The 18868-nt window shown below is 41.5% G+C and overlaps 1 protein-coding gene across 1 annotated transcript in view; it reads left to right on the forward strand.

Annotated features, from left to right (window-relative positions):
• LOC139393713 (ephrin type-A receptor 6) overlaps positions 1-16285 on the forward strand; it is a gene marked incomplete at its 3' end in the record, with an annotated part of 43385 nt that extends 27100 nt beyond the window's left edge. Inside the window, exons 2-6 of the mRNA XM_071142064.1 lie at positions 6239-6367; positions 7380-7529; positions 12368-12442; positions 14184-14282; positions 16069-16285. Coding sequence (XP_070998165.1) covers positions 6239-6367; positions 7380-7529; positions 12368-12442; positions 14184-14282; positions 16069-16285 — 670 coding nt within the window. The remainder of the gene's footprint in view (positions 1-6238; positions 6368-7379; positions 7530-12367; positions 12443-14183; positions 14283-16068) is intronic.
• Positions 16286-18868: the final 2583 nt, after the last annotated feature.

Genomic DNA, 18868 nt, shown 5'->3' on the forward strand with positions numbered 1-18868 from the left:
CATTAGGCTCGACGCTCAATCTAGCCCGGCCGACACGCGGAGCTGGAATATACCGCACCGGGCTATGCACCCGCACTGGAGACACCGTGCGCACCACTGCATAACACGGTGCCTGTCCGGTCTCTCTAGCCCCCCGGTAAGCACAGGGAGTCTGCCCAGGTCTCCTACCTGGTGTAGCCATACTCCCTGTTAGCCCCCCCCCAATAAATTTTTGGGGCTGCCTCTCGGGCTTCCATCCGCGTCGCCGTGCTGCCTTCTCATACCAGCGCCTCTCTGCTTTCACCGCCTCCATTCTACGATAACCCTCCTCGCACTGCTCCAGCGAATCCCAGGCGGGCTCCGGCACTCTCCCTGGGTCGGCCGCCCACCTGTCGATCTCCTCCCAAGTAGTATAGTCCATACTCCTGCTGTCCATAACGTCCTCCCATGTCCATTCCTCTTTACGCTGCTGTTGCTGCCTGTTGACACGCTGCTTGGTCCGTTGGTGGTGGCTGATTCTGTAACGGTTTTCTGTATGAGAAGGAGAGTCGGACCAAAATGCAGCGTGTAGATTGCGATCCATGTTTTAATAAACAAACGTAAAACACGAATCAATACAAACACTACAAAATAAAGAACGTAATGAACGTAACGAAAACCTAAACAGCCTATCTGGTGAAAACACATAGACAGGAACAATCACCCACAAACACACAGTGAAACCCAGGCTACCTAAATATGGTTCCCAATCAGAGACAATGACGAACACCTGCCTCTGATTGAGAACCATATCAGGCCGAACATAGAACTGGACAAACTAGACATGTAACATAGAATGCCCACTCAGATCACACCCTGACCAACCACAACATAGAAATATACAAAGTAAACTATGGTCAGGGTGTGACACCCTGGGTCTATACAGGTTTAATGGACCACCAGCCCTGTGTAGATTAGAAGCCCTGGGTCTATAATGGTTTAATGGACCACCAGCCCTGTGTAGATTAGAAGCCCTGGGTCTATAATGGTTTAATGGACCACCAGCCCTGTGTAGATTAGAAGCCCTGGGTCTATAATGGTTTAATGGACCACCAGCACTGTGTAGATTAGAAGCCCTGGGTCTATAATGGTTTAATGGACCACCAGCCCTGTGTAGATTAGAAGCCCTGGGTCTATACAGGTTTAATGGACCACCAGCCCTGTGTAGATTAGAAGCCCTGGGTCTATAATGGTTTAATGGACCACCAGCCCTGTGTAGATTAGAAGCCCTGGGTCTATACAGGTTTAATGGACCACCAGCCCTGTGTAGATTAGAAGCCTTGGGTCTATACAGGTTTAATGGACCTGTGTAGATTAGAAGCCCTGGGTCTATAATGGTTTAATGGACCACCAGCCCTGTGTAGATTAGAAGCCTTGGGTCTATACAGGTTTAATGGACCTGTGTAGATTAGAAGCCCTGGGTCTATAATGGTTTAATGGACCACCAGCCCTGTATAGATTAGAAGCCCTGGGTCTATACAGGTTTAATGGACCACCAGCCCTGTGTAGATTAGAAGCCTTGGGTCTATACAGGTTTAATGGACCTGTGTAGATTAGAAGCCTTGGGTCTATACAGGTTTAATGGACCACCAGCCCTGTGTAGATTAGAAGCCCTGGGTCTATAATGGTTTAATGGACCACCAGCCCTGTGTAGATTAGAAGCCCTGGTCTATAATGGTTTAATGGACCACCAGCCCTGTGTAGATTAGAAGCCCTGGGTCTATACAGGTTTAATGGACCACCGGCCCTGTGTAGATTAGAATCCCTGGGTCTATAATGGTTTAATGGACCACCAGCCCTGTGTAGATTAGAAGCCCTGGGTCTATACAGGTTTAATGGACCACCAGCCCTGTATAGATTAGAAGCCCTGGGTCTATAATGGTTTAATGGACCACCGGCCCTGTGTAGATTAGAAGCCCTGGGTCTATACAGGTTTAATGGACCACCAGCCCTGTGTAGATTAGAAGCCCTGGTCTATAATGGTTTAATGGACCACCATCCCTGTGTAGATTAGAAGCCCTGGGTCTATACAGGTTTAATGGCCCACCAGCCCTGTGTAGATTAGAAGCCCTGGGTCTATACAGGTTTAATGGACCACCAGCCCTGTGCAGATTAGAAGCCCTGGGTCTATACAGGTTTAATGGACCACCAGCCCTGTGTAGATTAGAAGCCTTGGGTCTATACAGGTTTAATGGACCACCAGCCCTGTGTAGATGAGAAGCCTTGGGTCTATACAGGTTTAATGGACCTGTGTAGATTAGAAGCCCTGGGTCTATACAAGTTTAATGGACCACCAGCCCTGTGTAGATTAGAAGCCCTGGGTCTATAATGGTTTAATGGACCACCAGCCCTGTGTAGATTAGAAGCCCTGGGTCTATACAGGTTTAATGGACCACCAGCCCTGTGTAGATTAGAAGCCCTGGGTCTATACAGGTTTAATGGACCACCAGCCCTGTGTAGATTAGAAGCCCTGGGTCTATACAGGTTTAATGGACCACCAGCCCTGTGTGGATTCGAAGCCCTGGGTCTATACTGGTTTAATGGACCACCAGGCCTGTGTAGATTAGAAGCCCTGGGTCTATACAGGTTTAATGGACCACCAGCCCTGTGTAGATTAGAAGCCTTGGGTCAATACAGGTTTAATGGACCTGTGTAGATTAGAAGCCTTGGGTCTATACAGGTTTAATGGACCACCAGCCCTGTGTAGATTAGAAGCCTTGGGTCTATACAGGTTTAATGGACCACCAGCCCTGTGTAGATTAGAAGCCCTGGGTCTATACAGGTTTAATGGACCACCAGCCCTGTGTAGATTAGAAGCCCTGGGTCTATACAGGTTTAATGGACAACCAGCCCTGTGTAGATTAGAATCCCTGGGTCTATACAGGTTTAATGGACCACCAGCCCTGTGTAGATTAGAAGGCCTGGGTCTATACAGGTTTAATGGACCACCAGCCCTGTGTAGATTAGAAGCCCTGGGTCTATACAGGTTTAATGGACCACCAGCCCTGTGTAGATTAGAAGCCCTGGGTCTATACAGGTTTAATGGACCACCAGCCCTGTGTAGATTAGAAGCCCTGGGTCTATACTGGTTTAATGGACCACCAGCCCTGTTTAGATTAGAAGCCCTGGTCTATAATGGTTTAATGGACCACCAGCCCTGTGTAGATTAGAAGCTTTGGGTCTATAATGGTTTAATGGACCACCAGCCCTGTGTAGATTAGAAGCCCTGGGTCTATAATAGGTTTAATGGACCACCAGCCCTGTGTAGATTAGAAGCCTTGGGTCTATACAGGTTTAATGGGCCACCAGCCCTGTGTAGATTAGAAGCCCTGGGTCTATACAGGTTTAATGGACCACCAGCCCTGTGTAGATTAGAAGCCCTGGGTCTATACAGGTTTAATGGACCACCAGCCCTGTGTAGATTAGAAGCCTTGGGTCTATACAGGTTTAATGGACCACCAGCCCTGTGTAGATTAGAAGCCCTGGGTCTATACAGGTTTAATGGACCACTAGCCACTGTTAGACAATGCCTGGGTGTCTTCCACCAGCTGTGACAGACAGAAATCTGGTCGCTAGGGGCCTGTGACGCTGTCAGCATTAGGCACACATGGGTCATCTCTCTCTCTCTGTCTCTCTCTCTGATTCTCTCTCTCTCTCTCTTTCTTTCTCTCTCTCTCTCTCTCTCTCTCTCTCTCTCTCTCTCTCTCACACACTTTCTCTCTCTCTGTCTCTCTCTGTCTCTCTCTGTCTCTCTCTCTCTCTCTCTGTCTCTCTCTGTCTCTCTGCCTCTCTCTCTCTCTTTTTCTCTCTCTGTCTCTGTCTCTCTGTCTCTGTCTCTCTGTCTCTCTCTCTCGCTGTCTCTCTCTCTGTTTCCCTGTCTCTCTCTCTGTCTCCCTGTCTCTCTCTCTGTCTCTCCCTCTTTCTCTCATGAGCAGAAGGAAGACAGGGGTCTATAATGTGTCAGACACTGGGCAACAGCTTTGGGAGGAGACGTGTCAGGGCAGACAAAAACCCTCAACACTTTATCAATTGCAGGACAAAGAAATCCCTATCAGGGTCCACCAGATGTGTCCTGGATATCCTATGGACAGAAAGTTGTGACTTCTACCAGATTGATCTCATCCATTCTCTTCTCTCTCTCTCCTGTCATATGGGTTTTCTTGCTGGTCTCTGTTCTCTGTTCTGTTACATGGCCCCCCAGCTAAGATACAATAGTCAGTGTGATGTTCTCTGTTCTGTTACAAGGCCCCCCAGCTAAGATACAATAGGCAGTGTGATGGTCTCTGTTCTGTTACAAGGCCCCTCAGCTAAGATATAATAGTCAGTGTGATGTTCTCTGTTCTGTTACAAGGCCCCTCAGCTACGATACAATAGTCAGTGTGATGTTCTCTGTTCTGTTACATGGCCCCCCAGCTAAGATATAATAGTCAGTGTGATGGTCTCTGTTCTGTTACATGGCCCCCCAGCTAAGATATAATAGTTAGTGTGATGTTCTCTGTTCTGTTACATGGCCCCCCAGCTAAGATATAATAGTCAGTGTGATGTTCTCTGTTCTGTTACATGGCCCCCCAGCTAAGATATAATAGTCAGTGTGATGTTCTCTGTTCTGTTACATGGCCCCCCAGCTAAGATACAATAAAAAGTGTGATTGGCAGGCAGCGATTTGTGCTTCCTCCATCACAGACACTGTTATCTGCCTCTCTCCTGTCGCATTCACTGAACAATATACATTATCCTTCCACCCCCCTGCCTCCCTCCCCCTGCCCCCCTCCCCCTGCCTCCCTCCCCCTGCCTCCCTCCCCCCTGCCTCCCTCCCCCCTGCCTCCCTCCCCCTGCCTCCCTCCCCCCTGCCTCCCCACCCCCTGCCTCCCCAACCCCCTGCCTCCTCCCACCTGCCTCCCCCTCTGCCCCCCCTGCCTCCCCAACCCCCTGCCTCCCTCCCCCTGCCTCCCTCCCCCCTGCCTCCCCACCCCCCTACCTCCCCACCCCCCTGCCCTCCCTCCACCCCTCTGCCTCCCCTCCCCTCTGCCCCCCCCCCCCCCCCCCCCCCCCGCTAAATCTAGTCGTTATTGGAGTGTCTGTTATGCTCTGTTGATGGAAGCTATATTTTAGGGCCACTTAGAGATGGAACACAAGCCCGTACACTGAGCATTACCCTGTCAACACCACAAGCCCGTACACTGAGCATTACCCTGTCAACACCACAAGCCCGTACACTGAGCATTACCATGTCAACACCACAAGCCCGTACACTGAGCATTACCCTGTCAAAACCACACGCTCGTACACTGAGCATTACCCTGTCAACACCACTGAGCATTACCCTGTCAACACCACAAGCCCATACACTGAGCATTACCCTGTCAACACCACAAGCCCATACACTGAGCATTACCCTGTCAAGACCACAAGCCCGTACACTGAGCATTACCCTGTCAACACCAAAAGCCCATACACTGAGCATTACCCTGTCAACACCACAAGCCCATACACTGAGCATTACCCTGTCAACACCACAAGCCCATACACTGAGCATTACCCTGTCAACACCACAAGCCCATACACTGAGCATTACCCTGTCAACACCACAAGCCCGTACACTGAGCACTACCCTGTCAACACCACAAGCCCATACACTGAGCATTACCCTGTCAACACCACAAGCCCGTACACTGAGCATTACCCTGTCAAGACCACAAGCCCGTACACTGAGCATTACCCTGTCAACACCACATCATGATACATATTCAGGATTGTAGTAACTTAAGCTGGCCTTGACTTTACCCTGTAAATCTACAGCCATTAAACGCTGTAGGGGAAACAGCTGTACCAATGTTAGTAGGGTTTCAGAGGTGGTTCTCTCTCCCAGAGGAGAGGAGAGGAGAGGAGATGAGATGAGATGAGATGAGATGAGATGAGAGGAGAGGAGAGGAGAGGAGAGGAGAGGAGAGGAGAGGACAGGAGAGTTAGGGCACTACGGTGCTGTTATGGCTGGCTGGCTGATGTAAGAGTTGTGAAAACACCAGTAAGACCCACAGACAGTCATCGTCAGGTCTGTCTCTCATGGACCATAGGAGACAGAGACCCGGTGGTCCAGCTGTCCTCCATGGCTCTACTGTTACCATGGTAACGTGATGTCTTTATAGATCATGATCCTGTCTTCCAACTTCTCCCCCCTCCCTCCCTCCCTCCCTCCCTCCCTCCCTCCCTCCCCCTCCAGTGGGATGCGATAACAGAGATGGATGAACAGAACCGACCTATCCATACCTTCCAGGTGTGTCATGTGATGGAGCCCAACCAGAACAACTGGCTACGGTCCAATTGGATCCAGCGCCAGGAAGCACAGAAGGTAATATACAATAATATATAGTATAATACTAATAATATATAGTATAATAATAATATACAGTATAATACTAATAATATATAGTATAATACTAATAATATACAGTATAATACTAATAATAATATACAGTTTAATACTAATAATATATAGTATAATACTAATAATAATATATAGTATAATAATAATATACAGTATAATACTAATAATAATATATAGTATAATACTAATAATATACAGTATAATAATAATAATAATATACAGTATAATAATAATATATAGTATAATACTAATAATAATATATAGTATAATACTAATAATATACAGCATAATACTAATAATAATATATAGTATAATAATAATAATACATAGTATAATACTACTAATAATATATCGTATAATAATAATATACAGTATAACACTAATAATAATATATAGTATAATACTAATAATATACAGTATAATAATAAAATACAGTTTAACACTAATAATAATATATAGTATAATAACAATAATAATATTCAGTATAATACTAATAATAATATACACCAGACAGCACAGAAGGTAATATATAATAATATATAGTATAATTTATAGTATAATACTAATAATAATATACACCAGGCAGCACAGAAGGTAATATATAATAATATATAGTTTAATTTATAGTATAATACTAATAATAATATACGCCAGGCAGCACAGAAGGTAATATATAATAATATACAGTATAATATATAGTATAATTGTAATAATAATATACAGTATAATATATAGTATAATACTAATAATAATATCTGCCAGGCAGCACAGAAGGTAATATATACTAATATACAGAATAATATATAATATAATTGTAATAATAATATACAGTATAATATATAGTATAATTGTAATAATAATATACAGTATAATATATAGTATAATACTAATAATAATAATATACTAATAATTATAATGTAATATATAACCCAGGTGTGTTGCAGGTAATAAAAGGTGTATGTGGTGTTACCTTCAGGTGTACGTGGAGCTGCGCTTCACCCTGAGAGACTGTAACTCCATCCCTTGGGTGTCTGGTACCTGCAAGGAGACCTTTAACCTCTTCTACCTCCAGACAGAGGAGCCACACGCCGCCGCCACCCGCTTCAGACCCGCCGACTACGCCAAGGTATAGTTTTAGAGAATCCTACTTGTTACTTTTTTATTAGATTTTTTATTAAAACTCTTATTTGACTAAGTTGACTGAGAACACATTCTCATTTACAGCAACGACTTGGGGAATAGTTACAGGGGAGAGGAGGAATGATTAGACAACGACCTGGGGAATAGTTACAGGGGAAAGGAGGAATGATTAGACAACGACCTGGGGAATAGTTACAGGGGAGAGGAGGAATGATTAGACAACGACCTGGGGAATAGTTACAGGGGAGAGGAGGAATGATTAGACAACGACCTGGGGAATAGTTACAGGGGAGAGGAGGAATGATTAGACAACGACCTGGGGAATAGTTACAGGGGAGAGGAGGAGGATGAAAGAGCCAATTGTAAGCTGGGGATGATTAGGTGGCCATGGTATGAGGGCCAGGTTGGACATGTTAAACCCGGACACCGGGGTTTAACACCCCTACTCTTGCGATAAATGCAATGGGATCTTTAATGACCAACGGGAGTCCCCCGTTTAACGTCACATCTGAAAGATCCCACAGGACATTGTCCCCAATCACTGCCCTGGAACATCTCCTTAGACCAGAGGAAAGAGTGCCCCCTCCTGGCCCTCCAACACCACTTCCACCAGCACCTGGTCTCCCATCCAGGGACCGACCAGGACCAACCCTGCTTAGCTTCAGAGGCAAGCCAGCGGTGGCATTAGTGTTCTTCTCTTTCAGATACCTTATTTACATGTTATTATCTGTGTGACAGACAAAGACAAAGACAAAACCTGACCTAGTGTTTCTTATTGGACTGTTTTCATAGCTGTTTCTATAGCTGTTGTTACTGAGGAGAGTTATTTTATAGCTGTTGTTACTGTTACTGAGGAGAGTTATTTCATAGCTGTTGTTACTGAGGAGAGTTATTTCATAGCTGTTGTTACTGTTCAAGAGGAGAGTTATTTCATAGCTGTTGTTACTGTTAAAGAGGAGAGTTATTTCATAGTTGTTGTTACTGTTAAAGTGGAGAGTTATTTCATAGCTGTTGTTACTGATGAGAGTTATTTCATAGCTGTTGTTACTGAGGAGAGTTATTTCATAGCTGTTGTTACTGGGGAGAGTTATTTCATAGCTGTTGTTACTGAGGAGAGTTATTTCATAGCTGTTGTTACTGACGAGAGTTATTTCATAGCTGTTGTTACTGAGGAGAGTTATTTCATAGCTGTTGTTACTGAGGAGAGTTATTGCATAGCTGTTGTTACTGAGGAGAGTTATTTCATAGCTGTTGTTACTGAGGAGAGTTATTTCAAAGCTGTTGTTACTGACGAGAGTTATTTCATAGCTGTTGTTACTGAGGAGAGTTATTGCATAGCTGTTGTTACTGAGGAGAGTTATTTCATAGCTGTTGTTACTGAGGAGAGTTATTTCAAAGCTGTTGTTACTGTTACTGAGGAGAGTTATTTCATAGCTGTTCTTACTGAGGAGAGTTATTTCATAGTTGTTGTTACTGAGGAGAGTTATTTCATAGCTGTTGTTACTGAGGAGAGTTATTTCATAGTTGTTGTTACTGTTAAAGAGGAGAGTTATTTCATAGCTGTTGTTACTGAGGAGAGTTATTTCATAGTTGTTGTTACTGTTCAAGAGGAGAGTTATTTCATAGTTGTTGTTACTGTTAAAGAGGATAGTTATTTCATAGTTGTTTTTACTGTTAAAGAGGAGAGTTATTTCATAGTTGTTGTTACTGAGGAGAGTTATTTCATAGTTGTTGTTACTGACGAGAGTTATTTCATAGCTGTTGTTACTGAGGAGAGTTATTTCATAGCTGTTGTTACTGAGGAGAGTTATTGCATAGCTGTTGTTACTGAGGAGAGTTATTTCATAGCTGTTGTTACTGAGGAGAGTTATTTCAAAGCTGTTGTTACTGACGAGAGTTATTTCATAGCTGTTGTTACTGAGGAGAGTTATTGCATAGCTGTTGTTACTGAGGAGAGTTATTTCATAGCTGTTGTTACTGAGGAGAGTTATTTCAAAGCTGTTGTTACTGTTACTGAGGAGAGTTATTTCATAGCTGTTCTTACTGAGGAGAGTTATTTCATAGTTGTTGTTACTGAGGAGAGTTATTTCATAGCTGTTGTTACTGAGGATAGTTATTTCATAGTTGTTGTTACTGTTAAAGAGGATAGTTATTTCATAGCTGTTGTTACTGAGGAGAGTTATTTCATAGTTGTTGTTACTGTTCAAGAGGAGAGTTATTTCATAGTTGTTGTTACTGTTAAAGAGGATAGTTATTTCATAGTTGTTTTTACTGTTAAAGAGGAGAGTTATTTCATAGTTGTTGTTACTGAGGAGAGTTATTTCATAGTTGTTGTTACTGTTAAAGAGGAGAGTTATTTCATAGTTGTTGTTACTGAGGAGAGTTATTTTATAGCTGTTGTTACTGAGGAGAGTTATTTTATAGTTGTTGTTACTGAGGAGAGTTATTTTATAGTTGTTGTTACTGTTTAAGAGGAGAGTTATTTCATAGCTGTTGTTACTGTTCAAGAGGAGAGTTATTTCATAGCTGTTGTTACTGAGGAGAGTTATTTCATAGCTGTTGTTACTGTTACTGAGGAGAGTTATTTCATAGCTGTTCTTACTGAGGAGAGTTATTTCATAGTTGTTGTTACTGAGGAGAGTTATTTCATAGTTGTTGTTACTGTTAAAGAGGAGAGTTATTTCATAGTTGTTGTTACTGAGGAGAGTTATTTCATAGCTGTTGTTACTGAGGAGAGTTATTTCATAGCTGTTGTTACTGAGGAGAGTTATTTTATAGCTGTTGTTACTGAGGAGAGTTATTTTATAGTTGTTGTTACTGAGGAGAGTTATTTTATAGTTGTTGTTACTGAGGAGAGTTATTTCATAGTTGTTGTTACTGTTTAAGAGGAGAGTTATTTCATAGCTGTTGTTACTGTTCAAGAGGAGAGTTATTTCATAGTTGTTGTTACTGAGGAGAGTTATTTCATAGCTGTTGTTACTGAGGAGAGTTATTTCATAGTTGTTGTTACTGTTAAAGAGGAGAGTTATTTCATAGCTGTTGTTACTGAGGAGAGTTATTTCATAGTTGTTGTTACTGTTCAAGAGGAGAGTTATTTCATAGTTGTTGTTACTGTTAAAGAGGATAGTTATTTCATAGTTGTTTTTACTGTTAAAGAGGAGAGTTATTTCATAGTTGTTGTTACTGAGGAGAGTTATTTCATAGTTGTTGTTACTGACGAGAGTTATTTCATAGCTGTTGTTACTGAGGAGAGTTATTTCATAGCTGTTGTTACTGAGGAGAGTTATTGCATAGCTGTTGTTACTGAGGAGAGTTATTTCATAGCTGTTGTTACTGAGGAGAGTTATTTCAAAGCTGTTGTTACTGACGAGAGTTATTTCATAGCTGTTGTTACTGAGGAGAGTTATTGCATAGCTGTTGTTACTGAGGAGAGTTATTTCATAGCTGTTGTTACTGAGGAGAGTTATTTCAAAGCTGTTGTTACTGTTACTGAGGAGAGTTATTTCATAGTTGTTGTTACTGAGGAGAGTTATTTCATAGTTGTTGTTACTGAGGAGAGTTATTTCATAGCTGTTGTTACTGAGGAGAGTTATTTCATAGCTGTTGTTACTGAGGAGAGTTATTTTATAGCTGTTGTTACTGAGGAGAGTTATTTTATAGCTGTTGTTACTGAGGAGAGTTATTTTATAGTTGTTGTTACTGAGGAGAGTTATTTTATAGTTGTTGTTACTGTTTAAGAGGAGAGTTATTTCATAGTTGTTTTTACTGTTAAAGAGGAGAGTTATTTCATAGTTGTTGTTACTGAGGAGAGTTATTTCATAGTTGTTGTTACTGAGGAGAGTTATTTCATAGCTGTTGTTACTGAGGAGAGTTATTTTATAGCTGTTGTTACTGAGGAGAGTTATTTTATAGTTGTTGTTACTGAGGAGAGTTATTTTATAGTTGTTGTTACTGTTTAAGAGGAGAGTTATTTCATAGCTGTTGTTACTGTTCAAGAGGAGAGTTATTTCATAGTTGTTGTTACTGTTAGAGGAGAGTTATTTCATAGCTGTTGTTACTTTTCAAGAGGAGAGTTATTTCATAATTGTTGTTACTGTTTAAGAGGAGAGTTATTTCATAGCTGTTGTTACTGTTCAAGAGGAGAGTTATTTCATAGTTGTTGTTACTGTTAGAAGAGAGTTATTTCATAGTTGTTGTTACTGTTCAAGAGGAGATATATTTCATAATTGTTACTGTTTAGAGGAGAGTTATTTCATAGCTGTTGTTACTGTTAAAGAGGAGAGTTATTTCATAGCTGTTGTTACTGAGGATAGTTATTTTATAGCTGTTGTTACTGAGGAGAGTTATTTTATAGTTGTTGTTACTGAGGAGAGTTATTTTATAGTTGTTGTTACTGAGAAGAGTTATTTCATAGTTGTTGTTACTGTTAGAGGAGAGTTATTTCATAGCTGTTGTTACTGTTAAAGTGGAGAGTTATTTCATAGTTGTTGTTACTGAGGAGAGTTATTTCATAGTTGTTGTTACTGAGGAGAGTTATTTCATAGTTGTTGTTACTGAGGAGAGTTATTTCATAGTTGTTGTTACTGTTAGAGGAGAGTTATTTCATAGTTGTTGTTACTGTTAAAGAGGAGAGTTATTTCATAGTTGTTGTTACTGTTAAAGAGGAGAGTTATTTCATAGTTGTTGTTACTGTTAAAGAGGAGAGTTATTTCATAGCTGTTGTTACTGTTAAAGAGGAGAGGTATTTCATCATTTAATGGTGCTGTGACACTACTACCCAGGTGCATATGATGAAAAACATATTGGATATGATTTGATTTGAAGGTGGACACCATTGCTGCCGATGAGAGCTTCACACAGACGGACCTGGGCGACCGCGTTCTGCGCCTCAACACGGAGGTGAGTTTGGTTGAATATTATATTCATCACGTTCTTATACTACACTGCTCTTTTGTCTCTTTCTCTCGAGATATTTATTTAAAAGAAAATATATGTATATATATATATTCATTAGATTTTCAGGGCAGAACTACAGATTTTTACCTTATCAGCTCAGGGATTCGATCTAGCAACCTTTCGCTAGGCTACCTGCCACCTCTACACTCTAACCACTAGACTACCTGCCTCCTCTACACTCTAACCACTAGGCTACCTGCCCCCTCTACACTCTAACCACTAGACTACCTGCCTCCTCTACACTCTAACCACTAGACTACCTGCCTCCTCTACACTCTAACCACTAGGCTACCTGCCTCCTCTACACTCTAACCACTAGGCTACCTGCCTCCTCTACACTCTAACCACTAGGCTACCTGCCTCCTCTACACTCTAACCACTAGACTACCTGCCTCCTCTACACTCTAACCACTAGGCTACCTGCCTCCTCTACACTCTAACCACTAGACTACCTGCCGCCCCTACACTCTAACCACTAGGCTACCTGCCTCCTCTACACTCTAACCACTAGACTACCTGCCTCCTCTACACTCTAACCACTAGGCTACCTGCCTCCTCTACACTCTAACCACTAGGCTACCTGCCTCCTCTACACTCTAACCACTAGACTACCTGCCGCCTCTACACTCTAACCACTATGGCTACCTGCCTCCTCTACACTCTAACCACTAGACTACCTGCCTCCTCTAAACTCTAACCACTAGGCTACCTGCCTCCTCTACACTCTAACCACTAGGCTACCCTGCCGCCTCTACACTCTAACCACTAGGCTACCTGCCTCCTCTACACTCTAACCACTAGGCTACCTGCCACCTCTACACTCTAAAGACTAGGCTACCTGCCACCTCTACACTCTAACCACTAGGTTCTAACCACTAGACTACCTGCCGCCTCTACACTCTAACCACTAGGCTACCTGCCACCTCTACACTCTAACCACTAGGCTACCTGCCTCCTCTACACTCTAACCACTATGGCTACCTGCCTCCTCTACACTCTAACCACTAGGCTACCTGCCTCCTCTACACTCTAACCACTAGGCTACCTGCCTCCTCTACACTCTAACCACTAGGCTACCTGCCTCCTCTACACTCTAACCACTAGGCTACCTGCCTCCTCTACACTCTAACCACTAGACTACCTGCCTCCTCTACACTTTAACCACTAGGCTCCCTGCCTCCTCTACACTCTAACCACTAGGCTACCTGCCTCCTCTACACTCTAGCCACTAGGCTACCTGCCTCCTCTACACTCTAACCACTAGGCTACCTGCCTCCTCTACACTCTAACCACTATGGCTACCTGCCTCCTCTACACTCTAACCACTAGACTACCTGCCTCCTCTACACTCTAACCACTAGGCTACCTGCCTCCTCTACACTCTAACCACTAGGCTACCTGCCACCTCTACACTCTAACCACTAGACTACCTGCCTCCTATACACTCTAACCACTATGGCTACCTGCCATTCACTACACAGAGGAGAGGGACACGTGGCATGTTGAATCTATAATAATATATATGGACTCTTAGCGTAGAGGCCTCGCCACAGGTCTTTACGGAGCTTTGTTGAATCTCCCTGTTTCTGCCCTTATAATAGATGCTGTTTGAGAGGTCATTTCATTGTGTAGCCTACGCTCTACTGTAAGCCTATGACAAATAAAAACGTTCGTTTGATTTGAGGTCAGAGAGGTCGGCCCCGTGACCCAGAAGGGCTTCTACCTGGCGTTCCAGGATGTGGGGGCGTGTATCGCTCTGGTCTCTGTCAAGGTGTTCTATAAGGTATTGTGATCTATTTATGTATTATATTTATCTGTCTGTCTGTCTTTCTGTCTCTCTGTCTCTCTGTCTGTCTGTCTCTCTGTCTCTCTGTCTGTCTGTCTGTCTGTCTGTCTGTCTGTCTGTCTGTCTGTCTGTCTGTCTCTCTGTCTGTCTGTCTGTCTGTCTGTCTGTCTGTCTGTCTGTCTGTCTCTCTGTCCGTCCATAAGAAAACTGTATACAGTGGCTTGTGAAAGTGTTCACCCCCTTGGCATCCTCTTCTGTTGCCTTACAACCTGGAATTGAAATATATTTTTTGGGGGAGGTTCGTATCAATTTGATTTACACAATATGCCTACCACTTTGAAGATGCAAAATATTTTTTATTGTGAAAGAAATAAGACAGAAAAACAGAAATCTGCATAACTATTCACCCCCCACAAAGTCAATACCTTGTAGAGCCACCTTTTGCAGCAAATACAGCTGCACGTCTCTTGGGGTATGTCTCTGTAAGCTTGGTACATCTAGCCACTGGGATTTTTGCCCATTCTTCAAGGCAAAACTGCTCCAGCTCCTTGAAGTTGAATGGGTTCTGCTGGTGTACAATAATCATTAAGTCATACCACAGAATCTCAATTGGATTGAGGTCTGGGCTTTTACTAGGCCATTCCAAGACATTTAAATGTTTCCCTTAAACCACTCAAGTGTTGCTTTAGTGGTATGCTAAGGTGAACCTCCGTCCCAGTCTCAAATCTCTGGAAGACTGAAACAGGTTTCCCTCAATAATTTCCCTGTATTCATCACCATCCATTATTCCTTCAATTCTGACCAGTTTCTCACTCCCTGCCGATGGAAAAACATCCCCACAGCATGATGCTACCACCACCATGCTTCACTGTGGGGATGATGTTCTCGGGGTGATGAGAGGTGTTGGGTTTGCGCCAGACATAGCATTTTCCTTGATGGCCAAAAAGCTAACCAGAGTACCTTCTTCCATATGTTTGGGGAGTCTCCCACATGCCTTTTGGCGAACACCAAACATGTTTGCTTATTTTATTCTTTAAGCTATGGCTTTTGTCTGGGTACTCTACAGTAAAGCCCAGCTCTGTGGAGTGTACAGCTTAAAGTGGTCATATGGACAGATACTCCAATCTCCGCTGTGGAGCTTTGCAGCTCCTTCAGGGTTATCTTTGGTCTCTTTGGTGCCTCTCTGATTAATGCCCTCCTTGTCTGGTCTGTGAGTTTTGATGGGCGGCCCTCTCTTGGCGGGTTTGTTGTGATGCCATATTCTTTCCATTTTTTAATAATGGATTTAATGGTGCTTCGTGGGATGTAAAAGTTTCTGATATTTTTTTTATAAACTAACCCTGATCTGTACTTTTCCACAACTTTGTCCCTGACCTGTTTTGGAGAGCTCCTTGGTCTTCATGGTGCCGCTTGCTTGGTGGTGCCCCTTGCCTAGTGGTGTTGCAGACTCTGGTGCCTTTCCGAACAGGTGTATATATACTGAGATCATGTGACACTTGGACTGCACACAGGTGGACTTTATTTAAATAATTATGTGGCTTCTGAAGGTAATTGGTTCTTATTTAGGGGCTTCATAGCAACGGGGGTGAATACATATACACACCACTTTTAAATTTTTTAAATTTTTCAAACAAGTGTTGTTTTTTTCACCAATTTGGACTATTTCATGAAATTCAAATAAAAATCCATTTAAATGACAGGTTGTAATGCAACAAAATCTCCAAGTGGGATGAATGCTTTTGCAAGGCCCTGTACTGACTGTATATCTCTCTCCTTATCGAAGCGCTGTCCATCCACTCTGAGGAACCTGGCAGCGTTCCCAGACACGGTACCAAGGGTCGACTCCTCCTCGCTGGTGGAGGTGCGGGGAGCGTGCGTGGAGAACGCAGAGGAGAGGGACACGCCCAAACTGTACTGTGGGGCGGACGGGGACTGGCTGGTTCCTCTGGGGCGATGCGTCTGTAGTCTGGGACATGAGGAGATTGACGGATTCTGCCAGGGTGAGTTGTGGCTAACATTGCTCCCTGGGCTCAGAAATCAGTTCAACGTTTTGATTTATATTTGGTTGAGTTGTCAAAATACGTGAATTCAACGTGAATTCAACGTGAAATCAACGTGAAATCAACGTGAAATCAACGTGAATTCAACGTGAAATCAACGTGAATTCAACGTGAAATCAACGTGAAATCAACGTGAAATCAACGTGAATTCAACGTGAAATCAACGTGAATTCAACGTGAAATCAACGTGAATTCAACGTGAAATCAACGTGAAATCAACGTGAATTCAACGTGAAATCAACGTGAATTCAACGTGAAATCAACGTGAATTCAACAAAAACATTCACCACGCCATTTGATTTAGGTTAGACGTCGGGTAAAAAAAAAATTAAAAAAATAAGTAATAAATATAATAAATAATAAAAATAAGAAATAAATATAATAAATAATAAAAATAAGAAATAAATATAATAAATAATAAAAATAAGAAATAAATATAATAAATAATAAAAATAAGAAATAAATATAATAAATAATAAAAATAAGAAATAAATATAATAAATAATAAAAATAAGAAATAAATATAATAAATAATAAAAATAAGAAATAAATATAATAAATAATAAAAATAAGAAATAAATATAATAAATAATAAAAATAAGAAATAAATATAATAAATAATAAAAATAAGTAATAAATATAATAAATAATAAAAATAAGAAATAAATATAATAAATAATAAAAATAAGAAATAAATATAATAAATAATAAAAATAAGTAATAAATATAATAAATAATAAAAATAAGAAATAAATATAATAAATAATAAAAATAAGAAATAAATATAATAAATAATAAAAATAAGAAATAAATATAATAAATAATAAAAATAAGAAATGGCAAATCCAATCAGTTTTACACATTGATTCAACATCATCACGTGGAATTATTTTGTTGAAATGACATGGAAACAATGTTGATCAAACCAGTTTTTGCCCAGTGGGTTCATAGTGCTTTATATTGTTGTGTGCTTATTCGGGCTGACCCCAATTAGTCGACTGGTCGATTGTTTGGCCAACCCCAAACAGCAAGCAATGCAGGTGTAGAAGCACGGTGGCTAGGAAAAACTCCCTAGAAAGGCCAAAACCTAGGAAGAAACCTAGAGAGGAACCAGGCTATGTGGGGTGGCCAGTCCTCTTCTGGCTGTGCCGGGTGGAGATTATAACAGAACATGGCCAAGATGTTCAAATGTTCATAAATGACCAGCATGGTACCCTGTAGTCTATAGTCTACCCTTTAGTCTATAGTCTACCCTATAGTCTACCCTATAGTCTATAGTCTACCCTATAGTCTACCCTATAGTCTACCCTATAGTCTACCCTATTTTCTACCCTATAGTCTATAGTCTACCCTTTAGTCTACCCTATAGTCTACTCTATAGTCTACCCTATAGTCTATTGTCTACCCTATAGTCTACTCTATATTCTACCCTATAGTCTATTGTCTACCCTATAATCTACCCTATAGTCTACTCTATAGTCTACCCTATAGTATATTGTCTACCCTATAGTCTACCCTATAATCTACCCCATAGTATACCCTATAGTCTATTGTCTACCCTATAGTCTACTCTATAGTCTACCCTATAGTCTATTGTCTACCCTATAATCTACCCTATAGTCTACCCTATAGTCTATAGTCTACCCTATAGTCTACTCTATAGTCTACCTGGACCGCTCGCAAATGTAGGCATCTAAATGATGCCACCAGTAATAAGCTGTGGAGCATCTCAAAGTAATGTTTTCTCCACCTCAAACAGCAAGGAAACAAAGTCTGTTTTTACATTAATTGAGAATGACAATAGTTCCTCAACCTATCTGAAAAACAAATCTTTCCGGCTCTCTCTCTCCCTTTCGATAACCACTCAGCGTGAAAGGGATAAATGTCATGCTCTGATCCAGTGGAAATGTCATAAAATAAGCCTACCTAATTACTGATTATCCCTTGTGTAAAATAGCCTACAGCTGTTTCTGTCCCGAGCTCACTGGTGCAGGAGGGCACAGAATATTTTAAACAATGTTGCAAGTTTGCTAGCTCTCCAAGTTAATAGTTGATACAATGTTTCTAGTTCCTTGCAGACAGGCCATGTGTAGACAGTATGATTTATAGGATAGTTATGTTTATCAGGTTAGTAGTTGATACAATGTTTCTAGTTCCTTGCAGACAGGCCATGTGTAGACAGTATGATTTATAGGATAGTTATGTTTATCAGGTTAGTAGTTGATACAATGTTTCTAGTCCATTGCAGACAGGCCATGTGTAGACAGTGTGATTTATAGGATAGTTATTTTTAATCAGGTTATTTTCTATCTGTGGGCTGGTTTTTATTTGTTGGTAATGGGAATAGAAGTTACTTTTCAGGTTTGTATCATTTTCATTTCGATATAATGTTGATGAACCACATGACAATGATTTTGAGATACGAATACGTTATTATAAATGAAATGATACCTGTTCCGTGAAACTGTGCATGTGAAAGCCACAACTGTCACTCAGAGAGGTAGAAATGGTTAGATAAATTGG

This window comes from Oncorhynchus clarkii, unplaced genomic scaffold, assembly GCF_045791955.1.
Source record: "Oncorhynchus clarkii lewisi isolate Uvic-CL-2024 unplaced genomic scaffold, UVic_Ocla_1.0 unplaced_contig_5423_pilon_pilon, whole genome shotgun sequence".
Taxonomy (NCBI): Eukaryota; Metazoa; Chordata; class Actinopteri; order Salmoniformes; family Salmonidae; genus Oncorhynchus; species Oncorhynchus clarkii.